The sequence below is a fragment of the Cannabis sativa genome, chromosome 1 (assembly GCF_029168945.1).
Source record: "Cannabis sativa cultivar Pink pepper isolate KNU-18-1 chromosome 1, ASM2916894v1, whole genome shotgun sequence".
Taxonomy (NCBI): domain Eukaryota; kingdom Viridiplantae; phylum Streptophyta; class Magnoliopsida; order Rosales; family Cannabaceae; genus Cannabis; species Cannabis sativa.
The window spans coordinates 28,272,377-28,299,898 of NC_083601.1; the positions used below are offsets into that span (position 1 = coordinate 28,272,377).

At 32.9% G+C, this 27,522-nt stretch overlaps 4 protein-coding genes, 1 long non-coding RNA gene and 1 other non-coding gene across 6 annotated transcripts; 3 read left to right on the top strand and 3 right to left on the bottom strand.

Moving 5' to 3' along the window:
* Nucleotides 1–5,756: 5,756 nt before the first annotated feature.
* LOC115705841 (spindle and kinetochore-associated protein 1 homolog) lies at nt 5,757–8,753 on the top strand. The gene is made up of 9 exons (XM_030633289.2): nt 5,757–5,947; nt 6,034–6,158; nt 6,649–6,767; nt 6,859–6,937; nt 7,374–7,441; nt 7,739–7,844; nt 7,936–7,965; nt 8,046–8,159; nt 8,319–8,753. Exons 1-9 carry the CDS (start codon nt 5,851–5,853, stop codon nt 8,394–8,396), a joined length of 816 nt encoding a protein of 271 aa, XP_030489149.1. The 5' UTR covers nt 5,757–5,850; the 3' UTR covers nt 8,397–8,753.
* LOC133036369 (uncharacterized) lies at nt 7,082–7,895 on the bottom strand. Its single transcript, XR_009687029.1, has 2 exons — nt 7,760–7,895; nt 7,082–7,458 (listed from the first exon to the last, which is right to left on the bottom strand). It is a non-coding gene; the product is annotated as an uncharacterized LOC133036369 (long non-coding RNA).
* Nucleotides 8,754–9,601: 848 nt separating the features above from the next.
* Nucleotides 9,602–11,049, bottom strand: LOC115705840 (putative lipid-binding protein At4g00165). The gene has a single exon (XM_061112992.1). It carries the CDS (start codon nt 11,047–11,049, stop codon nt 10,654–10,656), a length of 396 nt encoding a protein of 131 aa, XP_060968975.1. The 3' UTR covers nt 9,602–10,653.
* Nucleotides 9,649–10,472, top strand: LOC115705843 (lipid transfer protein EARLI 1). The gene has a single exon (XM_030633290.2). The coding sequence runs from the start codon at nt 9,649–9,651 to the stop codon at nt 10,063–10,065; it is 417 nt and encodes a 138-aa protein (XP_030489150.2). The 3' UTR covers nt 10,066–10,472.
* A 4,162-nt stretch (nt 11,050–15,211) lies between the features above and the next one.
* On the bottom strand, nt 15,212–18,194 carry LOC115708261 (vesicle-associated protein 1-3). The gene is made up of 8 exons (XM_030636484.2): nt 17,930–18,194; nt 17,490–17,560; nt 17,266–17,347; nt 16,942–17,057; nt 16,689–16,850; nt 16,525–16,566; nt 15,830–15,907; nt 15,212–15,592 (listed from the first exon to the last, which is right to left on the bottom strand). The coding sequence occupies exons 1-8, from the start codon at nt 17,979–17,981 to the stop codon at nt 15,479–15,481; spliced, it is 717 nt and encodes a 238-aa protein (XP_030492344.2). The 5' UTR covers nt 17,982–18,194; the 3' UTR covers nt 15,212–15,478.
* A 5,316-nt stretch (nt 18,195–23,510) lies between these two features.
* On the top strand, nt 23,511–23,617 carry LOC133033746 (small nucleolar RNA R71). The gene has a single exon (XR_009685814.1). It is a non-coding gene; the product is annotated as a small nucleolar RNA R71 (small nucleolar RNA).
* The last annotated feature ends 3,905 nt before the right edge of the window (nt 23,618–27,522 follow it).

The following is a 27,522-nucleotide window of genomic DNA, read 5'->3' on the forward strand; positions in this document are numbered from 1 at the left end:
TAAAAATAAAATTTTTATTTTAAAATTTTATTTTTAGAAAATAAAAAGAGAAATGTAAGTAAATGACTCTATTTCTAACTCTATAGATAGTTACTGTCCCTTTTTTAAAATAATAAAGCAAATGTCCCTTTTTTACTTTTTAATACCTAAAATACCCTTCATTATATAAAAGGTATTATATGTTTTATTCCTTTAATAGAAATTATGAAAAACAATAAATCAAAACCTCTCTACTGAATTTTTGTCAACTATTTTTTTATTATATAAAAAGTATTATATATTTTATTCTTTTAGATTTTACTGCTACTGTTGTTGTTGTCTAATATGTTATTTAACCATATAATTAATTTTTTTATTAATATATCGTATGATATACAAACAATATACCTTAAACTAATATAAATATATCACAAACTTAAACTAATATTCTATTAAATGAATTATTTTCCACAATATACAGTAGCATACAAAAATTATATACCACAATCATAAGCAGATATACCATAATTGAAAATTAATATACCACCAACATAGTGAAATAAAAATTATACAAAAAACTTAATTTAATATTCCACAAGTTTTTTTTTTCTTGTTCTTTCCTTTATGAAATACCAATGAACATAAAATCAATATACCTCAGTCAAATATAACTATACCTCATACTTAAATTAATATTTAATAGTTTTTTTTTCTTTATATCTTTCACGATATACATATCACATACAAACGATATACCTTAGACCAATATAAATATACCATAAACTTAAAGTAATATACTATTAAATGATTTTTTTCCACGATATATAATATCATATAAAAACTATATTCTGCAATCATAAGCATAAATACTATAGTGAAAAATTAATATACCACCAATATAGTGGAAAATATATATATACAAAAAACTTAATTTAATATTCCACATGTTTTTTTTTCTTTTTCTTTCCTTCATGATATACTAATGAACATAAAGACAATATTTCCTAGTGAAATATAACTATACCTCAAACTTAAACTAATATTTCATATTTTTTAATTTCCGTCTTTCGTTCATTATATATCATAGCACATTAAAATAATATACTACAATCTTAAATTAATATACTACCTTTCAGTTATTTCAATATATATATACTACATTTCAGTTTTTTTTAATATATAGTGCACATAAAAACGATATACTATTGTGCAAAATAACTATACCAAACACTTAATTATTCAAGGTTATAATTGTAATTTTATCATCAAATTTTTAACTAAAATGACATTTTGTTAATTTTTTTAAAAAAGAGACATTTATTAACTTAATTGTTAGATTTAGGGCCATTTTACATCTTGGCCCAAATAAAAATGGGTTTTTATAACTACTTTATTTGTTTTTAAAAATAAAATAACAAAAATATGTTCTCTAACCACTTTTGATTTGTAATTTTAAAAACAAAAAACAAAAGTATAATCTGTAACCATTTTTATTTTCTAATTTTAAAAACAAAAAGCACAATTTTTTTTTTTTGCTTTTTTTAAATAAAACATTATGAATATTATTTATTTTTAGATAAATATATAAAAATTATAATATAAAAATGAAATAAAAATTATTCATTAACATCTTAAAAAAATTCATGTATTTTAAAATTACGAAAGTCATCATTTATAATACAAAATCGACAAAAGTTATAATAAAATATGAACTAACAAGAGTGTCTACACATTTAGTACCCTGTGTTTTGTCTAAATACAAGTTTGGTACCCTGTATTTTTAATAATGCTTATTTAGTATCTTGTATTTTAAAATTATACATATTTGGTACTAGAAATTCAAATATTTTTGATAAAAATTTATCAATACAATTAACAGTCTAAAATTTTATGAATTTTGAATTCAAATTTAATTATTTGATTACACATAACTGAAAGCTATTTGGTTAAATTGATAAAACTGAATTGATTAAATTTTACTTTAGGGTACCAAATATGTACAATTTAAAAATATAAGGTACCAATTAAGTATTATTGAAAACACAACGTACCAAATATGCTTTTCGTGAAAACACAAGGTACTAAATGAGTATATTCCCAACTAACAATTCTCTAATCTTAAAAAAAATATTAAAAAAGTCCTAACTTGCTCTCCATATGATTAGCAATTTTATTAGCCATTTCACCAATTTGATCTCTTTAAATGTTAAATTCAACACTATCATTCAAAATTTTGTGGGTACTTTATATAGTAATATCTTGCACTTCAAGAATATCTTTTTCCGCATTCTTCCTTATAAATCTCCTAGGAACTAATCTACAAAACAATTTGTTTGGAATACAAGATTATGATGATTATAATTTTAACTACTTCTTTTAATAATATACAAAATATTATCATACTAAACTTGGGCTTTTATATAAGAGAATGCTAATAAAGCAAATCTACATATAATTACAAGACTAATCTTAAAATTTTTTTAAAAAAAAAAATACAATATTTTTGAAAAAATATGCCCTACAGTAAAAAATATATTAAAAAAATTAAAAATCACTACTACAAAGTGGGTTTTTAGTTTCCTTTTTTTCAACCCATTTTATAAAAAGGGAAGCTAAAGGGTGTAAAAATTCCCGGTTATTGAAAATTGACCTTTAGAGGCGGTTTTTTTTATAAAAAACCGTAGGTATAGAATTGCATTATACCATTTAGAGTCGGTTGGGAGTTGAACGACATTGGGATATATTGAATTAACCTATGGCGTCGGTTCCTATATAAGAACCGATGGCATAGGGTGCACATTTATTTGACACGTGTACCCTATGTCGTCGGTTCTTATGTCCATAGGATCGTCCAAAGTATAACCCAGCAAACCCAAAACCAGCAGAGAGCAAAACCCTCTCACAACCGATGAAGAGAAGAGTTAGTCTTTTGACGATGCGGCAAGACGATTGGCTGATTGGTTTTCATTGATGAATAACGACCACCATATGTGCTTTATTCCTTGGAGTATCGGGTAAACTCTATTTAATTCTTTAGTGCTAATTGTTCATTTCTATATTATGACTTCAAATTATTTTTATACTATCTTACTTATATTCCAATATAATTTTGTAGTGCGCATTGGACACTAGAGGTCGTTACGCTAAAGAAAATTATCCATTTAGACTCTGTACGTGGCCGCCCAATTCCCGAAGAAATTACTCAAATGATCGGAAGGTAATATTTAATGACTTCTTATGTAACAAATTTAAATTAACTAATGAATTGAAATGCTAATATAATTTTTAAAACAGTGCATTCAGATATATAGGGAACGCACATGAGTATCTTGGCCCGTGATAAGGAATTTCACTAGCAAATTGTCTAAGACAACCTAAAAGCCAAGAATGTGGTTTTTATGTTTTGAAATACATGACTGACATCGTCGCACGTGCAAACCCCAACCGTTACATACAAGATCAAAAAGTTGTAAGTTTTAATTATTGATTATATTATTTATTATAATAACAAATATAATATATATATACCAACTAATATAAATTTTTAATTTTTTTAACAGTTTGGGGGTAAGGGGCAATACGATCCAAAAACTGAATTGTTACCATTACAGTGAAAGTGGATAGAACGATTGATGGCGCTGATTCACGATGACGATTAAGGTTGAAAGGCCCAAGAATTTTTCTTCATTATGTAATTTTTTGTAGTTAGATTTATTAACTTATTAATATTTTGGACTAATTTTACATTAATATTTTTGTAATATTTAATTACTTTTATGAAATGAAATTATGTATTTTAGCCAATTTTAAAATTAATTTAAATAATATTAAATTTACATTTTAAAAAATAAATATGTAATTTAAATTAAATAAAATAATATATAAATTAATAAATATATAATTAAAATAAATTATATAAAATTAAAAAAACTAAAAACTGCTCATTTTTGGTGTCGGTTCCTACTATACTCCTATAGCGTCGGTTCCTATATAATAACCGACGCCATAGGGGTATATATGGCGTCGGTTTTTGAAAACCCTTTAGCGTCGTCTTAATCAGCGTCGATAGCGAATTTTGTCAAAACTAATGCTGAAAAGGCTTAAAAACTGCCTCTAATGAAGTTTTTTGTAGTAGTGAATTTTAATATACAGTGTAAATAATAATAATAAAAAAAAGGGTAATTTGCGGCAAAACCTTTTAAAGTGGGCAGGTTTTTACAACTAACTCCCTAATCTAAAATTTTGGTGGTAAAACTACCTAAACCACTAGTCCGTTAGCAGTTAGCCCTTTCCATCCATTTTTGGCTGTTAAGTGCCAGGTTGGAATGTCCACGTGTACACTGTGTACACGTGACACAATTTTATTAGTCCATGTAAATAAATATATAAAAAAATAAAAACAATTAATTATTTTAAAAATAAAAAATAAAAAAATTATTTTTATTTAAAAATTAAAAAAAAACAATTTTAATTTTACATTTTTTTCTTTTTTTATCCTTTCTTTTTTTTCTTTTCTTTCTTTTTCTTTCTTTTGCAAATACCCTCTTCTTCTTATCTTTCTCTCTCTCGTAGGTAGGCAGCCCAAGAAAACCACCATCATCTGCCATCTCTGATCTCTCTTGATCCCCCTCTCTCTCTCTCTCAGCCATCTCTATCGATACCCCTCTCTCTCTCTCAGCCATCTTCTCTTTCTCAATCCCCCTCTCTCTCTCTCTCTCTCTCTCTCTCTCTCTCTCTCTCTCTCTCTCTCTCTCTCTCCCGATAATACCCAACCTCAGGACCATGTCGCCGTCGTCACCGTCGTCGAGGACCACGGACCTAGGTGCCGTCGCCGTCGTCGAGGACCACCACGCCAGGTAAAACCCGATCCCCTATCTCTCTCTATTTGCTCGATCTCCTCTCTCTCTCTCTTTCTCTCTCTTTAGATCTAAGGACTGAGAAATGAAATGGTTACTTTGGCTACAGCCATATAGGAGAAGGAGATTTTAAATAAACAAAAAATGGGGTTTTAGTAACTCGATAAGTTCCTTGGCCTTTACCTATTTCAAACCCACTTATAGCAATCTGTAAATTGACTACTATACTGCCGACACAAAACACTACCGTAATCGTACGTGAAGCGTTGAAGGAGAAAACTATTTCAGCCTTTATTTGTTTATTTGTTTGTTAGATTTAAATTTGTTTAAATTTGGTTTTAGTATTTAATTTTTTTGTGTGATATGGATTTGAAAAATAGGTTGTGGTGGTAGTTTCGGTAGTGGTGGGCGGTGGTGTTTATGATGGTCATGGATGGTGGTGGTCTACGGTGGCTACGGATGATGGTGGTTTCGGTTGTGTTGGTGGTGGTGTTTACAGTGGCTTTGGAGGGAAGTGGTGGACAGATAGAGAGAGAGAGAGAGCTGAGATGAAGAAGAAGAGGGTATTTGCAAAAGAAAGAAAAAGAAAAAAAAGAAAAAAAAATTGTTTTTTTTTTAATTTTTAAAGAAATAATTTTTTTATTTTTTATTTTTAAAATAATTAATTATTTTTATTTTTTTATATATTTATTTACGTGGACTAATAAAATTGTGCGACGTGTACACTATGTACACGTGGACATTCCAACATGGCACTTAACAGCTAAAAATAGATGGAAAGGGCGGACTAGTGGTTTAGATAGTTTTACCACCAAAATTTTAGATTAGGAGGTTAGTTGCAAAAATCTGTCAACTTTAGAAAGTTTTGCGGCAAATTACCCTAAAAAAAAATACAACAAAGTAGTAGGATTCGCCCGATCTTCCCGCCAAATCTAAAAAATGGAAAAAGAAAAAAAAAGAATCAAAACATTAGAAAATCAAAATACATATCAAAATAAGCAGCGGCTTGAAGAAGATGGATTCCAAGAAAGCAGGGGCCTCATTGGACTCATTGATCTCAGCCTTTAATGCTCGAATTGCAGAGCTTCAAGAGCTCGTCATTGCACGAAACAGTAAAATGCCATCTCTTTCTCTCTCTCTGGCAATTTTTTCATTCTTTACTTTCGCATAATTTGAACTTGAAATGGCTGTTTTGCAGTGTACCCAGCCAGCACCGTCACCGACTTGACAGCAGTCGACGCTGCTTTGAAGGCCATGGAGTTTCAGGTGCAGAACATTAAGGCCCGGGTGCGCGACGAAACCCTAGCTATACCCAAAGCTAAAGTAATTTCTCTCTTTCTCTCTCTGTGTTTCAATTTTACGTTATTTATTATAGTTTAATTCATGTCAGGCTGTAATTTGGGTTTCTGGTTTGTTGGGAATATTGGGTGATTAGTCCAATCAGTTTTGAGGCCATTCTTAGAACCCGAAAAGATAGAGCTGAAGTGAAACTCAAAGTGATTAATTTAGTTGGGGTCTTGGTTATGCTCTTTCTACATTTTAGCGACATTTGTAAATAAACTGAGATATTAATTGAATTAATGTAGCTCTACTATTTAAGCTGATGGATGATTAGAAGTTGAGAAAGTATGGGTAAATCTAGAACAAGCAACTCAATGGAAACTTCTCTAATCTTCTATAAGAATGGGAAATGATCAACTTTTATCGTGTGGGCACTCTATACGCTGAAACGATTTCTAGAAATTAGCTGCTTATTCGAGACTCGAGAGTAGATTTCAACAAATGACAATTGGATTGTACAATGTGATGGCAGAAATTGATTGATGCCTCGCTGAAGCAGCAGAAGAAGTTGCAGAGTATGTCTGGTTTTGTTCCCTCACATTCACATATTCCTGAAAGAACGTCAAATATGAATCTGGACAGTAATATACGGTATTTAATTCTTATTTTTCAATAAAAATAAAAATTGGCTATGAATTTCTTTGTGTTTGGTTGGTTGAGCTTGTATCCCTATGTCTTTCAGGTTGCAGTCAGAATACTCTAAACTGGATGCTTATTTTGGTTCCTTGAAGCTTGAAGAAGAGCCTCCAGCTCCAGCCAAGGTGACAAACTTGTGTAGCTTTCCCATTTGTCAGCACTTCTAATAATTTGGCTTGTTTCTTGAATGGATTAGATGTTCAAATTCATTACAATTAGTCAAACAAATCACTAGTTCATCATCTATCTGGAAGAATAACTAATAGTAATAACACAAAACATCTGCTGCCTTATTCATGTATTGAACTTGTGCTATTCTACACATATACAAATAGGTGATGAAACTACAAGGCAATAAGATAGATTGGTGAAGTGCTCTTCAATGTGCCCATTTTCTAATTCATGTTTCGACATAATGACGTATTGTTGGCATAATTTCCTTTTTGGAAAAACAGAACTTTATCTTTAACCTGGAAATTGGAAAACAGTACCTCGAGAAACTTTGACAAAACACAGATTGGTATATATTAGAATCAATTTTGCTTTTTTCGATTATTGCAGGAGAAAAAGGGTCGTTCCCCTCCACCATTGTGGTTTATAACAGACGATGAGCTCGATTCCTTATCCTCGTGAGTACTTTTCATTTCTAAGCTTTACAATTAATAGCAAGAGTTAGTACCAGTTATACAATTTTATTATGCATTTAAATAGTTATCTATTTGACTTGGAGTAATGAAACTGGGAAGGAACTATGCTTCAATACTAACCATCTACAAAGTTTGCTTACAAGGAATTATATAGTTCTAATTCTAAGCTAATCGTGACATAATATTCCTCAGTTTGGTTGAAGCCATGCAGTGAGATGGATATCTAGGATTTGCATATTATTTCATTTATATTATAGCTCCAAGTCCTGCCAATTGCAGATATATGAAAGGAAGGCTTACTCTTGATAAGGTCAATGCAGCAATCAGTGACATGGCATCATATGCTGAGGCCAATGCTCAGATTATAGCTGCTCCAAAAAAGAAGGTTCTGCCCATTTTCTCTATTTATGGTCCAGAACTCCCTTATATCATTTAGTATGGCCGAGAATCTGACATTATTTACTATTGCCATGCAGTTGGCAGAGAATCTTTGGGAAAAAGCCTTGGTAAGTGAATTTAAACATTCTTCAAACTTAAAACTTATAAGTGAAATAATTTTCACTTAGAATGGTAATTTCCCTTGCAGGAACTAAGAGATATTGCAACTACAGAAGCAGTAAAGGGAAAACACTTCTTTCTTGAAAGTGACATAAAAGGACCAGCACTGAAGCTTGACAACACTGGAAAAGCTATTATAACTGTAAGCGTTTGTAAACTATTCACACAATTGAGATAAAGATAGAAAATGTTTTATTTCTATTCGTTTTTGCTGGAAAGTGGAAACTCTTGGCTATGCATTACATATGCATGACACGATAAGGATATTTTTTTTTTTTACAATTTGAATATGCTTAAACAGGTTCTTCGCCATCTTGGTCGTATAAGTGAGACGCGTATTGGGCATAACCGTGTGATGATTCTCTTGAAGCCCCACTGATGAGGCATGTTTTATTTGAATGTTATCATTTTAGCTTGGAAAAAAATTGGAAGGTTTTGTCCGGCATATATGTTTATGGCATATTAGGCTAGTAGTCAAGGGGAAGCGAAAGTGATGGTTAAAAATTTATTTGGAAGTTTTCCATAATGAAATCATACCCATGTGATCAAAGTGTCATCAAACGATGACTTTACGTGCATGCATGGTCCACTGAGAAATGAAATTGCCAAACTTATATCCTTTGTAGACATGAAAGATAAAACAGTCAATTTTATTTTTACGAGTACCATTGATCTGTGAGTATCCTTTCAAAATAATAATGATAATAAAAAAGATCTGCGAGTATCCATTGAAATCTATATTTGGAGACATGTAACCATCAAAATCCATTATAACTCGGTACTGTGTCTAATATACATATATGTAGAACTTGTTTTATTCTGCACAGTAATTCATTTATGGCTGTGATCTAGTTAATAATAGTGATATAGACATTACATGGCAGTTGGCTCTGAAGAGCAGACCCCTCTTATTTATTGCTTTGTTTTTTCTAAATTTCTTAAGTTGCGTATTATAGGCCTTTGTGAAGTTATTTTGAACTTGAAGATACTTGTGCATTATAGCCACACTCGTGGAACAGTATTGTACAGAAACAAGTTGGGAGCGAAATAAAAATAGGTTAACGTGTTATTGAGCATCACTTTTCATACTGATGAAATTAGAATGTTTCAATCAATTAACTCAAAAGTTGCAGTATAAAGCCAATTTGGATTTTACCAGGGATAAAAGGAAGAATGACCAGGGCATCAGGGAAAAATAAGTGGCCAACAATTGTATATGGGACGTAGAGTACAGTGACATGAGGTCATTGGCATGATAGATATGGAATGAAAAATAAATATCTTACATCATGAAAATGATATAAAAGTAGAAATAAATGTTTTGAATCCAAATATAGCAAAAGGGTCTGTCCTTTTGCGCATGTTGGTTTCTCCTCTTTGAAAGCAATTGTATAACACAAAACCCTTCAATACGTTGAGGATGGCCTATTCTCCTAGTTGCAATGGTAACTAGCGTAAAAGATTGATCAAAGTCTAACCCAAGAGTTCACATGTCTACTTTTGCAAATTATGAATTCAGATATCAAAAAAAAAAAAAAAAAAACTTTTATCTATAAAAGCCACCATCCCAAACCCAGTTTCGACGTACCAAGAAATCCACCAAATCCAATTAGTGCCTAAAGAGTAAAACAATGGCTTCTACTATGGCAACTACTGCTTTTCTTTTGTCCCTCAATCTTCTTTTCTTCACACTGGTCAGTTCAACTTACTGCCCACCACCAAAACCAAAGCCTTCTCCACTAAAGCCATCCCCACCGATGCCTACTCCACCAAGCCCTGGCTCTAAGAGTAGTTGCCCAAAGGACACCCTTAAGTTGGGGGTATGTGCTGACTTGCTAAATGGATTAGTAAACATTGTTGTGGGAACCCCATCAGCCACCCCATGCTGCTCCCTTCTCCAAGGTCTTGCTGATCTTGATGCTGCCGTTTGCCTTTGCACTGCTATTAAGGCCCAAGTTTTGGGAATCAACCTTAATGTCCCTGTCTCATTGAGCTTGCTCTTGAACCAATGTGGCAAGAAGTCCCCTAAAGGCTTCAAATGTGCATAAGTTTATGGCACTCAGTACTCACTACCATTTTATATTGTATTATATATGTGTTTCCTTAATTTGGTGGTATAATCGGTTTCACAAGATCATGTTCCGTGATCATTTGTGACGTTTTCTTCTTTTTAATTAAACATCAACAACTTGGAATGTATCAACTACGGACGCCTGAGTCATCGTGATCGTCATCTATGGCTTGCCTCTAAATGTTTGGTTACACCCTTTTGTTGATTTGATTGAAATGCTTGTATTGCTTCCATACATTATTGTCTTTTATCATCAGTCTACTGTTTGCAATGGAAAAAATAAATAAATAAAATTACAGGTTATGTAACATAATGTCTTTATTTCAAGAATGTTGTTTTTGTTGTGCTACATAATGTTTTATAATGAAAATAATGTGTTCAAAAGTCTAATTTAATTATAAGCAGGAGAAATACAATGCAGACATCACTAACAAATGAACTGAACATAAAAGCATTTAAATGAAGACTAATAACTTGCTTTATTTCATCGAGAAAAAAAAAAGATAATAATGATGGGAGTACATTTTAGTAGAATAAAGAAACAAGCACATTCAAAGTTTGAAAGCTAAGCACAAACAAATCCTTCTGGAACTTTCTTTCCGCATGAGTTGACTAGTAGACTGATAGCAATAGGCACCTTGACTTTGACAAGTCCCAGAACGTTGGCCTTAATTGCAGTGCAAAGACACAATGCAGCTTCAAGATCTGCCAGACCCTTAATCACAGTACAACATTCCTCACTGGGTTTAGTCCCAATGACCTCAGTAACCAGCCCCAGCCAGCTACCGCAAACCCCAAATTTGAGGGTATCTTTGGGGCATTTGCCTTTGGTCATAGGGACGTCTGCAGGGGAAGGAGTCCCCTTTGGAGGGCATGGGACCTTATTAGAGGCAACACAACTGAACAGCACAAAGTTAAACACAATAAAAAAGAACATAACAATGAAACCTCGAGTGGCCATTTTTTTTCTTCAACGGAATTTGAGTTTGTTTAGTACTCAGTTGAAATTTTTATTTATACAAATAAAAAACTTGGGTTTGGTTGAAAAGATGAAAAAAGTGAAGTTGGTACTCACTAGAACTTTGTGTTGATATGAAGAGGCTAGAAAAGGTAGATGAGGTTATAGTGGTTAAAATTGATCCTTGGGATTTTTGTTTTGGTGTATGGACTTTGTTGATGAATGTTCCTCAATGCATGGATGGCATTACAAAAGCTATTCTTCAATAATTGCTCGTCGTGTGTTTTTAGCAAAACTTTTTGCTTACGCTTGTGGTTGAGAGCTCTATACTACGGGTACTGTCCCACATATAATACGTCGATATTGATTTTAAGATGGAAACGGATACTTGGGCACATGAATGGATAGGATATTGTTTGAGATTTGACGAATATTTATCCCTGTAACTTGGCTGTCGTTTTATATTAACTGTGTATATAAGGAGCTTTTAGCTTTCTATCCATGATGAATGAAGGTTATTGGTATTTTTCTAAACAATTTCTTTAGATATGGTACGTTAGAAATTATTAAACTCGGTATTTATCAAACAAAACGGTAAAATACTTGGTGATTAAGGTAGTTACTCACAGTAACCAAATTTGGCTAGTTTAATAACTCAAATGAATGCAGCCAAAGGAGAATATTTTTAATAAACAACCTGTTTTTATTTAATTTATTTTTTACGACATTAAAAAACATTTTGCCAAATTTATACAGTAGCTGAATTTTAGTGAATATAATCTATTTGTAGTTTTTTACATCAAATCTTCTTAGATGCTAAATCAGTTTGTACTACAAATGAATTCATTAAGACGACTAAAGGAAAGTAATATATATTCTGTCAGTTTTTTCAATAAAATATAATTATCTAAAACGGGATACATAATTTTTCAAAATGTCTGTATGTGTAGTGTATATAGTATAATAAGTGTAATTTTTTTAGTACAAGAACAATATCATTACTCTTATATATGCTACATAACAAATTGTCATGTTTTTCCATCAATAATGTGGTATTGGCAATATATTTGATAAAAAATAATCAAAATAAGTGAAACATAAATTTATATAAAAAAATATAAAAAAAATTATGGCATACCATGTCATTCAGATAAATTTTCATGATGTAGCATTTTCCATTATATAAGTATGCACACATATATTCAAGGGATAATTTCAAAAAAAAAAAACACAAAAAAAATACAAAAAAATTATAAAAATAAGGTGTGTATGGAATTTTTTGTTATTTTTACAGTTTTTAAGTTTTATTTATATAAATACGTCTTTTTATATTATACTCTTTATTTTGTTATTCATTTTTTACTATTTGTATTATTTTGATGTTATTTTTTTCTATTATTTTTTCATTTAGTTTTTTTGTTATTTTTTATATTTTTATAGAATACAGTAAAAATATAAAAATATAACGTAAAAAAATTTCAAAACTAATTTAGCTTTGCAAAACTTTTTTTTGGGAGAGAGAATTTTTTAAATTAATAAATAACTCTCTCTCTCTTTTTTTTTTAAACTTGGTGTGATTCAATTACAAATTTATTAAGGGAAATTTACATGGTATACTAACTTTTGTTACTTTTTTACAAAAATACTGTCAGATAGTATTTTTTATTTTTTTACTGTGTTTTTTTATAAATTTCATACTGCAGTATACTGTGTTAAGATTTCACTGGTGTTCTACTGGTATTTTTTAGTTGTTCTATTGTTGTTTTGAATTGTTCTGTTTTGTATTCTACTATTGTTTTATAAAAACACAGTATTTTTGAAAATTTTTTTGTGTGATAGTATTTTTGTAAAAATTGACCAAATTCTTATAAGTTTCCCTTTATTAATATATAATATAATTTACCAGGCCTAAAGTTGGGTTTCCTTTCGACTCGGCTCAATTTCTTCAATTCTAAGACCTATGTAGTAGATGAGTTTGCTTCCCAACTCGCCCAAATTTACTTTCTTGGTAAGTTAGGTGGTTGACTTTGAAGCCTTGGAGAGGAGGTAATATACTTTTCAAATATCTATCAAAGAGTGACAGAATTTTAAAACAAAAGAATAAACATTTTTTTAAAACAAATAATGAGAAGTATTTATCCAAACAAACGACATTGTTTTAAAGAGCGGAAGCTTCGAAAATGTTAAAACGACATATATTAAAGAACAAAATAATGAGAAGTATTTATCCAAACAAACGACATTATTTTAAAGAGCGGAAGCTTCAAATATGTCAAAATGACATATATTAAAGAAAAACAGGCAATAAAGCAAGTCTATCTCTAAAAACTTAATATACATTTATTTATTTTAAAATTTGTATGGCATGGCATCATCGTTTTGAAAAATCATAATCGACACAAACAGGACATGACCATTAAGTAGATAGTGGGAAAGAATAACACTCAGAGGTGTAAGGGGAGGTCAGGTCAGGATGACCAAGTAGGATAGAATAATAGCTTAGAATATATTTCCATATATAAGAGATAACAACTTATTATACTTTTTTTTTTGGCGAGAACAACTTATTATACTTATTAAAATAAAGTTACGCGAAGTGACGAGTTGACCCTTGAAGAAGGGGTTACAAGTTACAACCAAACACCAACTCACTAATCTTAAGCCTCCTCCAAGAAAGAGTCTTGGCCCATAAGAAAGTTTCTAAATGAGACTTATAAAACCACACACATCCAAAAAAAAACAAGCGAGAGTCAAATTTCCACCTGCTTTCTTATACTACGTACTTTTCTCCAAAAAAAAAAGAAAAACCATAATCGATCTTTTCCTCGGATCAAGCAAGCAAGTCGAGCTTCGATTTGATTCAACAAATGGGTTTAATAAGGTTCAGTTTTTCCTTCGTGTTTGGGACTTTTTGTGGGGCTTACGTGGCTCAGAACTACAACGTTCCCAACATAAGGAATATGGCCAAGTCGGGCATTTTCATGGCCAAACACGTAGAAGAAGTTTATCGCAAACCAGAGGCTAAAAACGAAGGTGATAGTAAGAACGAAAATGATAAGGGCTCCAACTAATGATTCTTGCTCTTCAACTGGTCATCCAATAAATTAACTCTTTTGTGCAATTCTATAATAGAAATACTCTGATATTATATGTATAAACTTATAGTAATTGTAAAATGTGTGGTTATAGCCTATGTTGAGTTGCAAGGAGGAGAGGATAGTAAAGATAAAGAGTACTATGAATGGAGAGAAGTAGTACTTTTTTATGTTATTCCATATTAGAAGTGAATTGAAAGAATGGACAAAAATTTAATTAATATTATCATTTCTAACATAGTTATATCTTTTTGTTGTAGTGGTTGAGAAATTGAAATTTGTATCTTTGAAGAGAGGATCTCTCTATTTCTTCTCTCCATTCCTCTCAAAGGATTTCACTTCAGTTAGTTGTTATATCATATGCAAGTTTAACTTATTAGATCAATTAATTCTTTAAAAAACATAAGAAAATGTAAAATCACAGTGTGTCAATTTACAAACACCTATCCACAAATTACAAAAGTAAATTTACATCTATTAATAAAGCTGAAAGATGCCCACTCTTGAGTTCTTACTTAAAAAATTGGTTTCAAGACCCCTTGAAACACTTGAGTCAAATCCCTTGAATTTACCACAAGATCCCCTTGTGTAAACTCACTGATATCCCTTCAGCACTTTAATCTGAACTCCCTTTAGATAGTACTAAACAATCCCTTGTTCTTCTGCCATGGAGCTCCAAGAACAATTCCAGTCCAACAATGAAGTTCCTGCAAAAACAATTAGAGGAAATAGGAGAGAAAGAAACTTATATCTCTAAATCTATATAAAAAGGTTAAGTTGTTAAAGATCAAAAATTGACTTTATATAAGTGACTTAACCTGTAAAACCGACCCTAACAGAATATTAACACAGTAATAAACTAATTAATTCTGGCAGATGGTATAACTAATATACCTATATGCTACTGATTGTTACAACTTCTCCTTTATATCTCTCCCTACACCTCTCTTTATTCATCCTTTTCTCCCCTCTACTAATTAACAGTGTTAGAGATTTACTCCATCTATAAGTAAAATTATAAGTTTGAGTATTCCATGTTTCAAGGACGAGAATTAGACAAAAATAATATAGCTCAAGAAGGTAGAATAACATAGCAAAGTGCAATTACAAGTTTGAAAAAAGGGAGTAACAGTTGTCAAATTATAAGCTAAATCTGATACTAAACTAATAAGATATCATATTCTCAAATACATGGAGGCACCGCTGAGATTGTTAAATAATATACAAATGAAATGATTAGATTGTTCAAATGAAGAGTTTCTAAAATTAAAATAAAAATGGAACGCTGCAGTTGTTGAAGCCAACACCGAAGTAAATGAATAGTATCCATCTCCTCTCTATGATCTCTTGATGAGGTAGCCAATTAACACACCCAATAGACCAACAAGGCCAGCAAATAACAAAGAAAATCCACCCACTACACCCTTGTTCAAGCCTTTCCTAGCCAGTTCCTGTTCAATGAGAATGAAAATATGTAACATTATGGCAAGATTGTGCAGAGAATAAATCATTATACTGAGCTGAGCTGATGCAGATTTAGCAATAGAAGCAGTGCATGAAGAGGAGCAACAGATATCAAAATGGGGCTGCTCGATTGGGAAAACAGTAAATATTGATGAATGTACATATATAAAATATCGACACGAGGATGTAGAATAGTATTCCGAATGCATTAATATAACAAATACCAGTTCTTGATGGAGCCGCTGATTCTCTTGCAAAGCAGAAGCTTTCTCCTCAGTCAACCTAGAGATCATCAACCATGCCTGGAAAAGGAATAATAATAAATATATACATAAAAAACCCAGAGCAGGAGGAAGTTATTTTTGGGGGGCCTACGATAGCAAGAATGCACAGACGCAAGTTCAAATAAACAATTTTAACCAAAAAAAAGAAAAATCAAACATAAAGTGACATACGAGAAAGAGAGAGGAAAAAAAAAGGGTAAACCTTGCTTTAAGTATTAATCCAGAAGTAAAAATAACAAGATTCAACATTATCAAAAGTTTATGATAAAAGTCCCTAGTATTCTACTTTGAATAAAGGTCCTAAAGAGTTCACTACATGTATAAACCCTGTATCATTGTAACAATAAAAGGCAGAGCCTTATTAAAAACAACCGTAACCAGCATGTGATTAAAAGAACAATCTGCCTAGAAACATCAGCTCCAGAAGGAGCAAACTTTCAACCTGGTCAAACATGCACACAAATTCCACCTCTCATGGAAAGTGTGGAATTCTCATGGAATCATGGTTGGTAACAAGGCAAAACACTATATTAACACTATATGACAAAGGTGCTCAATTGGAACTTTAAACAATATACTATTGTTATTCCAACAATCACTATTACAAAGTTCTGGTAGAATTATCATATATTTACCTCTGATGATTTCTGTTTGGGCAACTCAAGAGATTTCGATACCTGTACTCCACAAAATTTCAGTCAAGACTTATACAAGCAGATCTACCCAAACTTCCAAAAAAAAATCATGCTAATCGAAAAAGATCATAATAAGATTCAAAAGTGGAATAGAAGGTACAAACGGCATCAAACGATGATGATCTTTGCCTCCCATTTTGTGTTGCAAGAGCACTGGGAGGAGACTCTTCATCTGATTCTTCAGGAACAGGAGACGGAGGATTTGCAGGAATGTAAACCACGCGCAACTTGAACTCCTCCACAACTTTCCCATTCTCCTTGTTAAACTACAATAAATAAATCAGAAACTAAGGTACAATTATTGAAAAGATAGAATCAACATAGAAGAGCTGAACAAAAGCAGAAACTCCATCTCACCAGTTCCGAAGTTATGTCCTTCGCTGTTGCAGCTTCTGGTGCATAAACACTTTGAAGGAGAAATTTGTCCTTACACTGCATATCTAGAGGAGCCTCTTTTTGGGCTTGCATTGTCACTACCAAATCAAAGGCCATCCAAATCAAGAAAACAATAATAAAACTAATCATATAGATAAAAACAAAAAAACAAAGAAAGAAACTACCAAAAAGAGAAAACAATTCACTAACTTAACTATAGGATTATAAGGAAATACACACACATACACAATTATATGCACAACACAAGAAGTAGTTCCACTTGGTACTGAGAGCTATACTATTTACCAGTTACATTGCATGAATCACCAGGCAAAACGATTCCAGCATTGGGTCGAACACAGTATTTCTTAGGATTGGTTGTTTTAACCTATATACCAATCAAATGTTCAAAATATATTATGCATAATACAAACTCCTTTTGTTCTACATTAAAAAAAAATGCATAGACAAGCTAACAAGCAGAAATGAATTATTAATGGAGTGATGTATTCTCAGTTTCAGATAATAACCTTGAAAGCCACATGCTTATCTGTCTTGTTGATCAACTGCATAGAACATGAGCTCTGCTTCTTCAATTCAACTTTACCACCCAAAAAGAAAAACCCAAATAGACAATCAATACATACATGTTAATACTTAAAAAAAATCTCATACAGCTAACCAAATGTTGTTCAATCTAATCACTATAAGCAATACGTATATATAAACCAAACAAATTGAAAATATAACGATAAAATACCAATGACTAACCTTACCTTATATCAGACTTACAAAATAAAAAAGAAAACTTTGGTAGTGATTTACCTCCATAGTCAATTTCAAACCATCTTGATCGAAATTAACGTAACCTAAACCCTTCAAAACTCAATGCAAGACAGAAACGACACCGAAAGTTGCCAAATTTCTTTTCTTTGCCTAAATTAGTATTTAAAGCAAAAATAAAACTTACAAGGGAATCTGAGCTCCGAAGGGTGGACATTGAGAAGATCTCCAGTACTCATAACTACGACCCAATGAAACTACTCTGATCGAAATGCGAAGTGTTAGAAGGATCCGAACTCGACGACGGTTGTGGCCGTATGCGACATCGAATTGATTCGAAGTTCCGAATGGGTCGGTGGCTGCTTATTTTGGGTAGTTGGCGTTATGAGTTAGGACCAACCTTCTTTAATGCTTTTCTCTTCTTTTTTTTTTTTTGTCTAAAGAAAAAGGCTTCTTTAATGTTTTAATTTTGGGCAAATTAATTTGATGTATTCTAGCAAAGAGAAAAGCAATTGATTATGCTAAATATTTTTTTTTGACATGAAATTGCAGCTTCGTTAAATTAGCATTCTGAATACAAAATAATCTGAAGATTACGGGGAATAGAAAGCCTCAAAATGCTACGACCAGTTAGCGATCGTGCATGCCTAGCAACATAGTGTGCCGCACGATTTGTTGATTGTCTAACAAAATGTAAATGAACATCAGAAAGAGAAGATAATAAAGTTTTACGGTCATTAACAACTAAGCCAAACACAGAAGTCATTAACTGAGTAGAATGAAGGACTTTTTTCATAAATGTACAACAAAAATAAAATAATTACAAAAAATATGCAAAAAAAAAATTATTTGAAAAATTTATAAATTTTGAAAACTTATTACATAAAACCATACACTTTAATTATTAAATAATATAAATCATTAATGATTAAACTAATTATCATAAATAGATTAATGTAATTAATGTTTGTAAATAGAGTGATATTATAATAAACATATGTGAATATTATTATTTTGTTTATTAAATTAGTATGTTTAATAAATAGAAAACAAAATAAACGTATATATACAAAATATTTTATATTATTAGTATGTTTATTATAATTGTAAATATAAAAATAGACATGGCCAATTTATACTATATACTAAAATAAATATATTTTCTTTATATTGTTTCTATATATTCATTATTTTCTAATGAGTTAGTGAATGAATTTTCTATTGAAATACAATTCTTACATAAAAAAAAATAAATAAACAAACATAACTTTATAAACTCCAAATATTATTTATTTAGAAAAAATAAACAGGACACAAAAAAACAAACAAAAAAAAAAAGATAAACAATTTTTTATGTATATTATTTATTTTCTAAAAAATAAACATGACACACGTAGAGTGATATAATAAACTTATGTGAATACTATTATTTTGTTTATTAAATTAATATGTTTAATTAATAGAAAATAAAATAAACACATGCTACATACAAAATATTTTATATTATTGGTATGTTTATTATAACTGTTATGAAAATTATGTTTATTACGCAAGTATACGCAATCAAGTAGTATCTCACGCAAGTGAGGTCGAACCACAGGGAATTGGATTAAGTACTACTAAACTATACTTATGATTCTATTCGGTAAAATAATAAGATTGCAATTTGAAAGTAAATAACTCAGAAGTTAAAGAGAAAATAAACGAAGATTAATCAAGATGAGAGATTAGGGAGGTGAATCCTGTTGATAAGCTACCAATGTTAATACCTAATTGCTATCCTTATCTCAATGTGAATGACAGATTATAAATTAGCCTAACTCTTTTCAGATCTTTTAGGTTCTAAATAATATGTTCTCTAATTAACTTCTTAATTAAATCAGCACAAAATCAGCATTAAGCAATAATCTTTTCGTCACTGAGGCTATGTAAATACTTTCGTTTCACATCAAAATCTAGACTATCCAAATTTTAGCATTCTCAATTCTCACTTTTCAGATTTCGAATTGAAATCATTAAATATGTAAAAGGTGATCAAGCTTGCACATGGAATTAAACACAAATCTAGATAGTATTCACACATAAGATGAAGGAATGACAATTATTTATTAACTAGGCATAAACTTAAACAACAATCATCATCCTCCCTTATTGGGAAATTTAGTTCATAATAACTCTAAAAACATCCATGATCAATTCAGAAATAAAAACAAACATAAAGAAGAATTAAAAGGGTAAAAGAAAGAAACTAAAAGGTGGTATCGCTCCGGGTCTTCAAGATAGCTTCCTCTCCACTTGCCTCCACTATTAGGTCTGTTTTTTGCTTCCTTCTGACCTTCAATGTCGTATTCCTTATATAGGAATGAGTGGTGCGCCTCCAAATGAGAGAAAAATCAAAATTAGGTCAAATTTGCGATTTCCGTACCTAGTCGCGACCAGCATTTAAGCTGGTCGCGACTACAGGCAAAACTCGAAAAACCGAGTTTCTGCCAATTCTCGAAGTCGCGACCAGGGTCGCGACCAGGAAAAAGGGTCGCGACCTGTCTCTCTGGAGGTCGCGACTACTGATGCGTCTGGAGCCGAATTTTCCACTTTTTTCCAAGTTTGTCCCAGTTTTTCGCCATTTGACTGAATTCGAACTTTAACACCCCGGGAACCTGAAATAATGAAAATCAAGCGTAAAACTGCTCCAAAAGACACCAATAGACGAGATATTGCTAACTTTAAAGACCCGAAACATAGGCTAATTATAACCTAACAAAATCCCCCAAACTAGATTCTTACTCGCCCCCGAGTAAGATAAAAAAAAAAAACTAACTACGCTATCAGATAATTACTAAGCTGCTGACTCATGCTCTGTTTTCTTCCTTGCATAAACTAGAATTTTGATCCTACTAACTCTAACAATTAACTCGGATGCTCAATTAATAACACTATGTACAGCTGCAACAATCTACTCAAATGTGAAACATTGTTATAAGAGTTTTACTCTTTCCATTAATTCCACAATCCGATAACTCATAAGCTTGCATGCTTACCTTTTTCCACTAATGTTAACAGTGTTCTTCGGAATCATTAGGTCTTTTCAAGGCTTAGGTAGTATGGCTCAGATATTCAGGGATAGGCAAAAGACAATTTTGGCTCGAGATATCATAAGCACACAAACAGAACCCACAAGCTTCTTACTTTTCTTTTTCAATACCCCATAGTGTTCCCACATTTACCAAGATTGAGAGAAGATATATTTATTATTTTCCAACATCACTGAAATCATATACTTTACTTTTTTTTTTTGAACACATATTTTTACTTTTTCATTGTGTTTTTTTTTTCATATTTTTTTTTCAGTGACATTAAATTACACAGTTTTTTTTCTTCTCAATCCTACAAATTTTTCTCCCTCTCACTATTTCCCCACACTAAATATTTCTCTCCCCCAAACTAATTATTTAGCTTATGATATCATGCATATAATGGTGAAGAAAAATCAATAGTATGGTTAAAATTTTTCGGATCAATGTGTGAAAAACATAACAGGTTTAGGCTCAAAAGGGTAACTACGGATACACATTATTACGGTAGGCTTGAAAGGCTCAAACTATCCAACAAATGCCTAAGTCATATTCCAATTGAACACTATCAAGGATTTCGCCTCAAAAGAATAAACATGCAAGTTCTAAGCTATCCTGTCAATCTTACCACAAACCATAATAAAACAATTATAACAATTTTCACAAATTGAGTATTTACAATTAAACACAGGTTTCTAAGCATCCAAACTAATCCAAGGAGTTAGCAGAATCAAGCACACAGTTATTTTGCAATTTCAGATCACATCGCACTAATCAGCAGTATACAACTATCATCAAGCTTATTGGCATTCCTTAACTAAAACAAAAAACTAAAACAGAAAATTAAAATGCAGAAATTAAAGTGCGGAATTTAAAATTTTTAAGTCTCTCCCCCAAAACTAAATATTACATTGTCCCCAATGTATACAGTAATATGCAGAGAGAAGAAACTTACCTGAGACCCTATCAGAAAGGGTTGGGTGGACCCTTTTCATCCAAAAGAGCCCTCGTACTAAATGACGAAAATTGACCACCAATAGTGTTGATTTCAGATTTTTGCACAAGAGTAAGCTCACCTTCAGAACTACCACACATCAATCTTTTCCAACGACGCTGAATCGTTCGAAGTCGCTCTTTAGGCTTTGCTTTCTTCTTATCAGCTTTAACAAAAGAACCTTTCACCATCTCAATCTTGCAACAGGTAGGAATGTCAGTTGGGGCAAAAACATTAAAATTGACCTCTTCATCTTGCACTCTCAACTTTAACTCTCCCTTTTGAACATCTATTACTGCTCGGCCTGTGGCTAAGAATGGTCTTCCCAAAATAATGGGAATAGTTGAATCTTCCTCCATATCAAGAATTAGGAAATCAGCAGGGAAGATAAACTTACCAACCTTCACCAGTACATCTTCAATTATCCCACGAGGATGAGTCAAGGAACGATCCGCTAGTTGTAAAGTCACTATTGTAGGCTTTGCTTTTCCCAATCCTAGCCTCTTGAAGACAGACAATGGCATTAGATTAATGCTTGCTCCCAAATCACACAGAGCTTTGGTTTCCACCGAACCCCCTATAGAGCATGGAATATTGAAACTACCCGGATCTTTAAGCTTGGGCAGTAGTTTCTTTTGCAAAATGGCGCTACACTCCTCAGTTAATGCCACTGTTTCATAGTCCTCCAATTTTCTCTTCTTAGACAATATCTCCTTCATGAACTTCACATAACAGGGCATTTGTTCCAAGGCTTCAGCAAAAGGAATGTTGATGTGTAGTCTTTTGAAGACTCTAGGAATTTGGTGAACTGCTTGTCTAGACTTGACTTTCTGAGCCTCTGAGGATAGGGTATTTTCACATGGTGATCAATGATAATTGGTGGAGACTGTTGTGGTTGTGTTGGGCTGCCAGTAGTCTTCTCTGATGTTGGTGTTGGGGTTGGCTTTGGTTGAGCTTCATTCTCCTTTTCTCCATTCACTAGTTGTGGCATTTCAGGACCATCATAATTTCTACCGCTTCTAAGGGTAATTGCTTTGCAGTTTTCTTTGGGGTTTACTTCAGTTGTGCTAGGCAAATTCCCTTGAGGACGGGTTGCTACTTGAGTTGCTAGTTGGCCCATCTGTGTCTGCAGGTCTTTGATTAAAGATCTAGTTTCAGTCATGAATTGAAGCAATAAATCTGTCTGCAAACTAGAATTTCCACCAGAGGTTTGTTGCTGATTAAACTGTTGATTCTGATTCTGGTTCTGATTTCGTTGCTGATAGAACCCACTGTTTCTTCTGTTATTACCCTGGTTGAACCCATAGTTGTTGTTGTTGTTCTGTGAATAGTTTCCAATGGCTTTAGCTTCATCCATTGGCAAATCATCCACATCTGCTTGACATTCTGAAAAGTGATGGCTTCCCCCACATAACTCACACACAACTTGGGCTTGTTTAGCTTGCCCTGCAATTACCTTTGTCAATGCCTCAACCTGTGCTGTCAACTTTGTGATGGCATCAACCTCTAACACACTAGCTACCTTCTTTGATTGACTCCTTTCAGTTGGCCACTGCTGATTGTTTAGAGCCATCTCCTCCAATAGATCATAAGCCTCATTAGCACTCTTTCTCATAAAGGCTCCACCAGCTGCTGCATCTATTAAGGTTCTAGTGTTTCCTACCAACCCATTGTAGAAGTTGTGGACCAGCATCCACTTCTCTATACCATGATGAGGGCACTTTCTGATCAGATCTTTAAACCTCTCCCAAGCCTCATGGAGAGATTCATTATCTTGTTGGCAGAAGTTATTGATTTCTCCTCTCAGCTTTGCAGACTTGGCTGGAGGAAAGAACTTTGACAAGAATTTCATTGCCAGATCATTCCAGGTGGCAATAGAGTTGGGTGGTAAGGAGTTTAGCCAACTCTTGGCTCGTTCTCTAAGAGAGAATGGGAACAGTCTCAGTCGAATAGCATCATCACTAACTCCATTAACTTTAAAAGTTTCACAAAGTTCCATGAAGTTAGAGAGATGCAGGTTAGGATCTTTAGAAGGGAGGCCACCAAACTGAACTGAAGACTGCACCATTTGAAGTATGGCAGGTTTGATCTCAAAGTTATTTGCATCTACTGCCGGTGGCCTGATACACGACTGCACTCCCGTCAGAGTAGGGAGAATGTAATCTCTCAAGCTGCGACCATTAGCTTGATCTTCTACTGCGCCACCATTATTACCGTTATTGCCTCCATTGTTTGCAGCATTAGCAGCCATGATTTCTGAAGTTTCAGCAGTTGCTGAAACTCCCTCTTGCCTCTTGTTCTTTCGGTTTCTCCTACAAGTTTTCTCGATTTCGGGATCAACTGGTAATATCACAGCTTGTCCTTGACGGCGTGTGACAGTCAGTAGTCCCGTGATCCGTAAGGGGAAACACCGGGTAAGCTGTGCAATCCCACACCGCCTGGGGAAGGTCAACTGGGATGATTCTGAGACTGTGTAGGTATGGGACTATACAGTTGAAGAGAGCTTAAATGGATTGATTGGTACTACCTATGTCAACAAGGTGCATCTTGTTTTTTGGTAGCCCATCTCGAAAGAACTCCACAGTTAAGCGTGCTTGGCTTGGAGCAATTTCAAGGATGGGTGACCTCCTGGGAAGTTTTCCCAGGATGCGTGTGAGTGAGGACAAAGCACGCTGGAAACACTCGTGTTGGTCTGTAGGGTCAGTCATCAATCCAGGAAGCAGCCAGAGTGGCGTACTCGTGTATAAGAGCCATTATTCCGTGGGTGGAAGGACCCAATGGAGGCTTGAAGTGGGGACGTTACAAATGGTATCAGAGCCTTGACCTAGCCGGAAGTGTGGTCGACGAGGACGTCGGACCCCGTAAGGGGGGGTGATTGTGACAGTCAGTAGTCCCGTGATCCGTAAGGGGAAACACCGGGTAAGTTGTGCAATCCCACAACGCCTGGGGAAGGTCAACTGGGATGATTCTGAGACTGTGTAGGTATGGGACTATACAGTTGAAGAGAGCTTAAATGGATTGATTGGTACTACCTATGTCAACAAGGTGCATCTTGTTTTTTGGTAGCCCATCTCGAAAGAACTCCACAGTTAAGCGTGCTTGGCTTGGAGCAATTTCAAGGATGGGTGACCTCCTGGGAAGTTTTCCCAGGATGCGTGTGAGTGAGGACAAAGCACGCTGAAAACACTCGTGTTGGTCTGTAGGGTCAGTCATCAATCCAGGAAGCAGCCAGAGTGGCGTACTCGTGTATAAAAGCCATTATTCCGTGGGTGGAAGGACCCAATGGAGGCTTGAAGTGGGGACGTTACACGGCGCATACACTTATGATTCCTGAAATAGATCACGAAAATATTGCAAGAAAAAAGTTAGAAAAATCAGCAAGAGAAAATATACCAAAGTAGAAGTTAGTATAATTTTGTGTAATATTAATCTTTAAATAATTCCCCGGCAACGGCGCCAAAAACTTGTTACGAAAATTATGTTTATTACGCAAGTATACGCAATCAAGTAGTATCTCACACAAGTGAGGTCGAACCACGGGGAATTGGATTAAGTACTACTAAACTATACTTATGATTCTATTCGGTAAAATAATAAGATTGCAATTTGAAAGTAAATAACTCAGAAGTTAAAGAGAAAATAAACGAAGATTAATCAAGATGAGAGATTAGGGAGGTGAATCCTGTTGATAAGCTACCAATGTTAATACCTAATTGCTATCCTTATCTCAATGTGAATGACAGATTATAAATTAACCTAACTCTTTTCAGATCTTTTAGGTTATAAATAAAATGTTCTCTAATTAACTTCTTAATTAAATCAACACAAAAGCAGCATTAAGCAATAATCTTTTCGTCACTCAGGCTATGTAAATACTTTCGTTTCACATCAAAACCTAGACTATCCAAATTTTAGCATTCTCAATTCTCACATTTCAGATTTCGAATTGAGATCATTAAACATGTAAAAGGTGATCAAGCTTGCACATGGAATTAAACACAAATCTAGATAGTATTCACACATAAGATGAAGGAATGACAATTATTTATTAACTAGGCATAAACTTAAGCAACAATCATCATCCTCCCTTATTGGGAAATTTAGTTCATAATAACTCTAAAAACATCCATGATTAATTCAGAAATAAAAACAAACATAAAGAAGAATTAAAAGGGTAAAAGAAAGAAACTAGAAGGTGGTATCGCTCCGGGTCTTCAAGATAGCTTCCTCTCCACTTGCCTCCACTATTAGGTCTGTTTTTTGCTTCCTTCTGACCTTCAATGTCGTATTCCTTATATAGGAATGAGTGGTGCGCCTCCAATTGAGAGAAAAATCAAAATTAGGTCAAATCTGTGATTTCCGTACCTAGTCGCGACTAGCATTTAAGCTGGTCGCGACTACAGGCAAAACTCAAAAACCCGAGTTTCTGCCAATTCTCGAAGTCACGACCAGGGTCGCGACCAGGAAAAAGGGTCGCGACCTGTCTCTCTGGAGGTCGCGACTACTGATGCGTCTGGAGCCGAATTTTCCACTTTTTTCCAAGTTTGTCCCAGTTTTTCGCCATTTGACTGAAATAATGAAAATCAAGCGTAAAACTGCTCCAAAAGACACCAATAGACGAGATATTGCTAACTTTAAAGACCCGAAACAAGGCTAATTATAACCTAACAATAATTGTAAACATAAAAATAGATATAGCTAATATCTATACTATACTAAAATAAATATATATATTTTTTCTATTGTTTCTATATGTTGATTATTTTCTAATGAGTTAGTGAACGAATTTATCTATTAAAAAACAATTCTTACATCAAAAAACTGTTAGAGATTTTATAACAATGGAAGAAAATCAAGATTTATTACAACTCTATTGTAAAATAATACAAGGACTAAAATAAGAGATTGATTAAATATATGCTACAATACATATATATACACTATATATATTATATATAAGAAATGTAGAAGAAGATGATTACAACACATGTAATATAATATATGTATATATATAACAAGAGAATAATATATATATACACTCACTCACAACCTTGACTGTAGATTAGTGGGGATCACCATGACTTGAACAAGGTATTACACCTTTGTCCAAAAGCTTATTTCCCCCTATCTCTAAGCACTAAGGGAACTCTCTAGGAAATAGCTTTGGGAATTATCAAGCCTTTTAGGGTTTTCTAGCAAAGTGCTTTCTTGATAGAAAACTTTCTCTCAAAATGAGCACCTTAGACCTCTTTATATAGTGTTTAGGATATCACCATTTGAAATTCAAACTCATAACCCCTATAGATGTTATGGACTCAAATGTAACTCTTACACACACCATAACTCCTATAGCATTAAGAATTTCAAATAAAGGTGTGTAACATCTTTTACACACTTAATGTTGGTGATAATGGTGGAGGTTACTCATAGTAACAACTCTCCAAATATTACAAAAAGATGACAACTAATATAGTCATATGTTACATATTATTAGTTTATTACATATATTTAATCTATATATTATATTATTATAAATAATATAACAAAAACAAATAAACAAACATAACTTTATAAACTTCAAACATTATTTAATTAGAAAAAATAAAATATAAATTGTAAATAAGTATATATGCCTATAATTTACCTAATGAACACAAAATTATTTATGGAAAAAATCAATATTGAGAATCATATATTTTACAATAAATAAAAATG

Coding starts and splice junctions, on each gene's coding strand:
- LOC115705841 (XM_030633289.2), top strand. CDS start 5,851: ATGGATTCCAAGAAAGCAGGGGCCTCATTGGACTCATTGATCTCAGCC. Junction 6,938..7,373: donor AGCCTCCAGCTCCAGCCAAG/GTGACAAACTTG, acceptor CGATTATTGCAG/GAGAAAAAGGGTCGTTCCCC. Junction 7,442..7,738: donor GAGCTCGATTCCTTATCCTC/GTGAGTACTTTT, acceptor TGCCAATTGCAG/ATATATGAAAGGAAGGCTTA.
- LOC115705843 (XM_030633290.2), top strand. CDS start 9,649: ATGGCTTCTACTATGGCAACTACTGCTTTTCTTTTGTCCCTCAATCTT.
- LOC115705840 (XM_061112992.1), bottom strand. CDS start 11,049: ATGGCCACTCGAGGTTTCATTGTTATGTTCTTTTTTATTGTGTTTAAC.
- LOC115708261 (XM_030636484.2), bottom strand. CDS start 17,981: ATGAGTACTGGAGATCTTCTCAATGTCCACCCTTCGGAGCTCAGATTC. Junction 17,561..17,929: donor TTCGGAGCTCAGATTCCCTT/GTAAGTTTTATT, acceptor TGGGTGGTAAAG/TTGAATTGAAGAAGCAGAGC. Junction 16,567..16,688: donor GATCATCATCGTTTGATGCC/GTTTGTACCTTC, acceptor TGTGGAGTACAG/GTATCGAAATCTCTTGAGTT.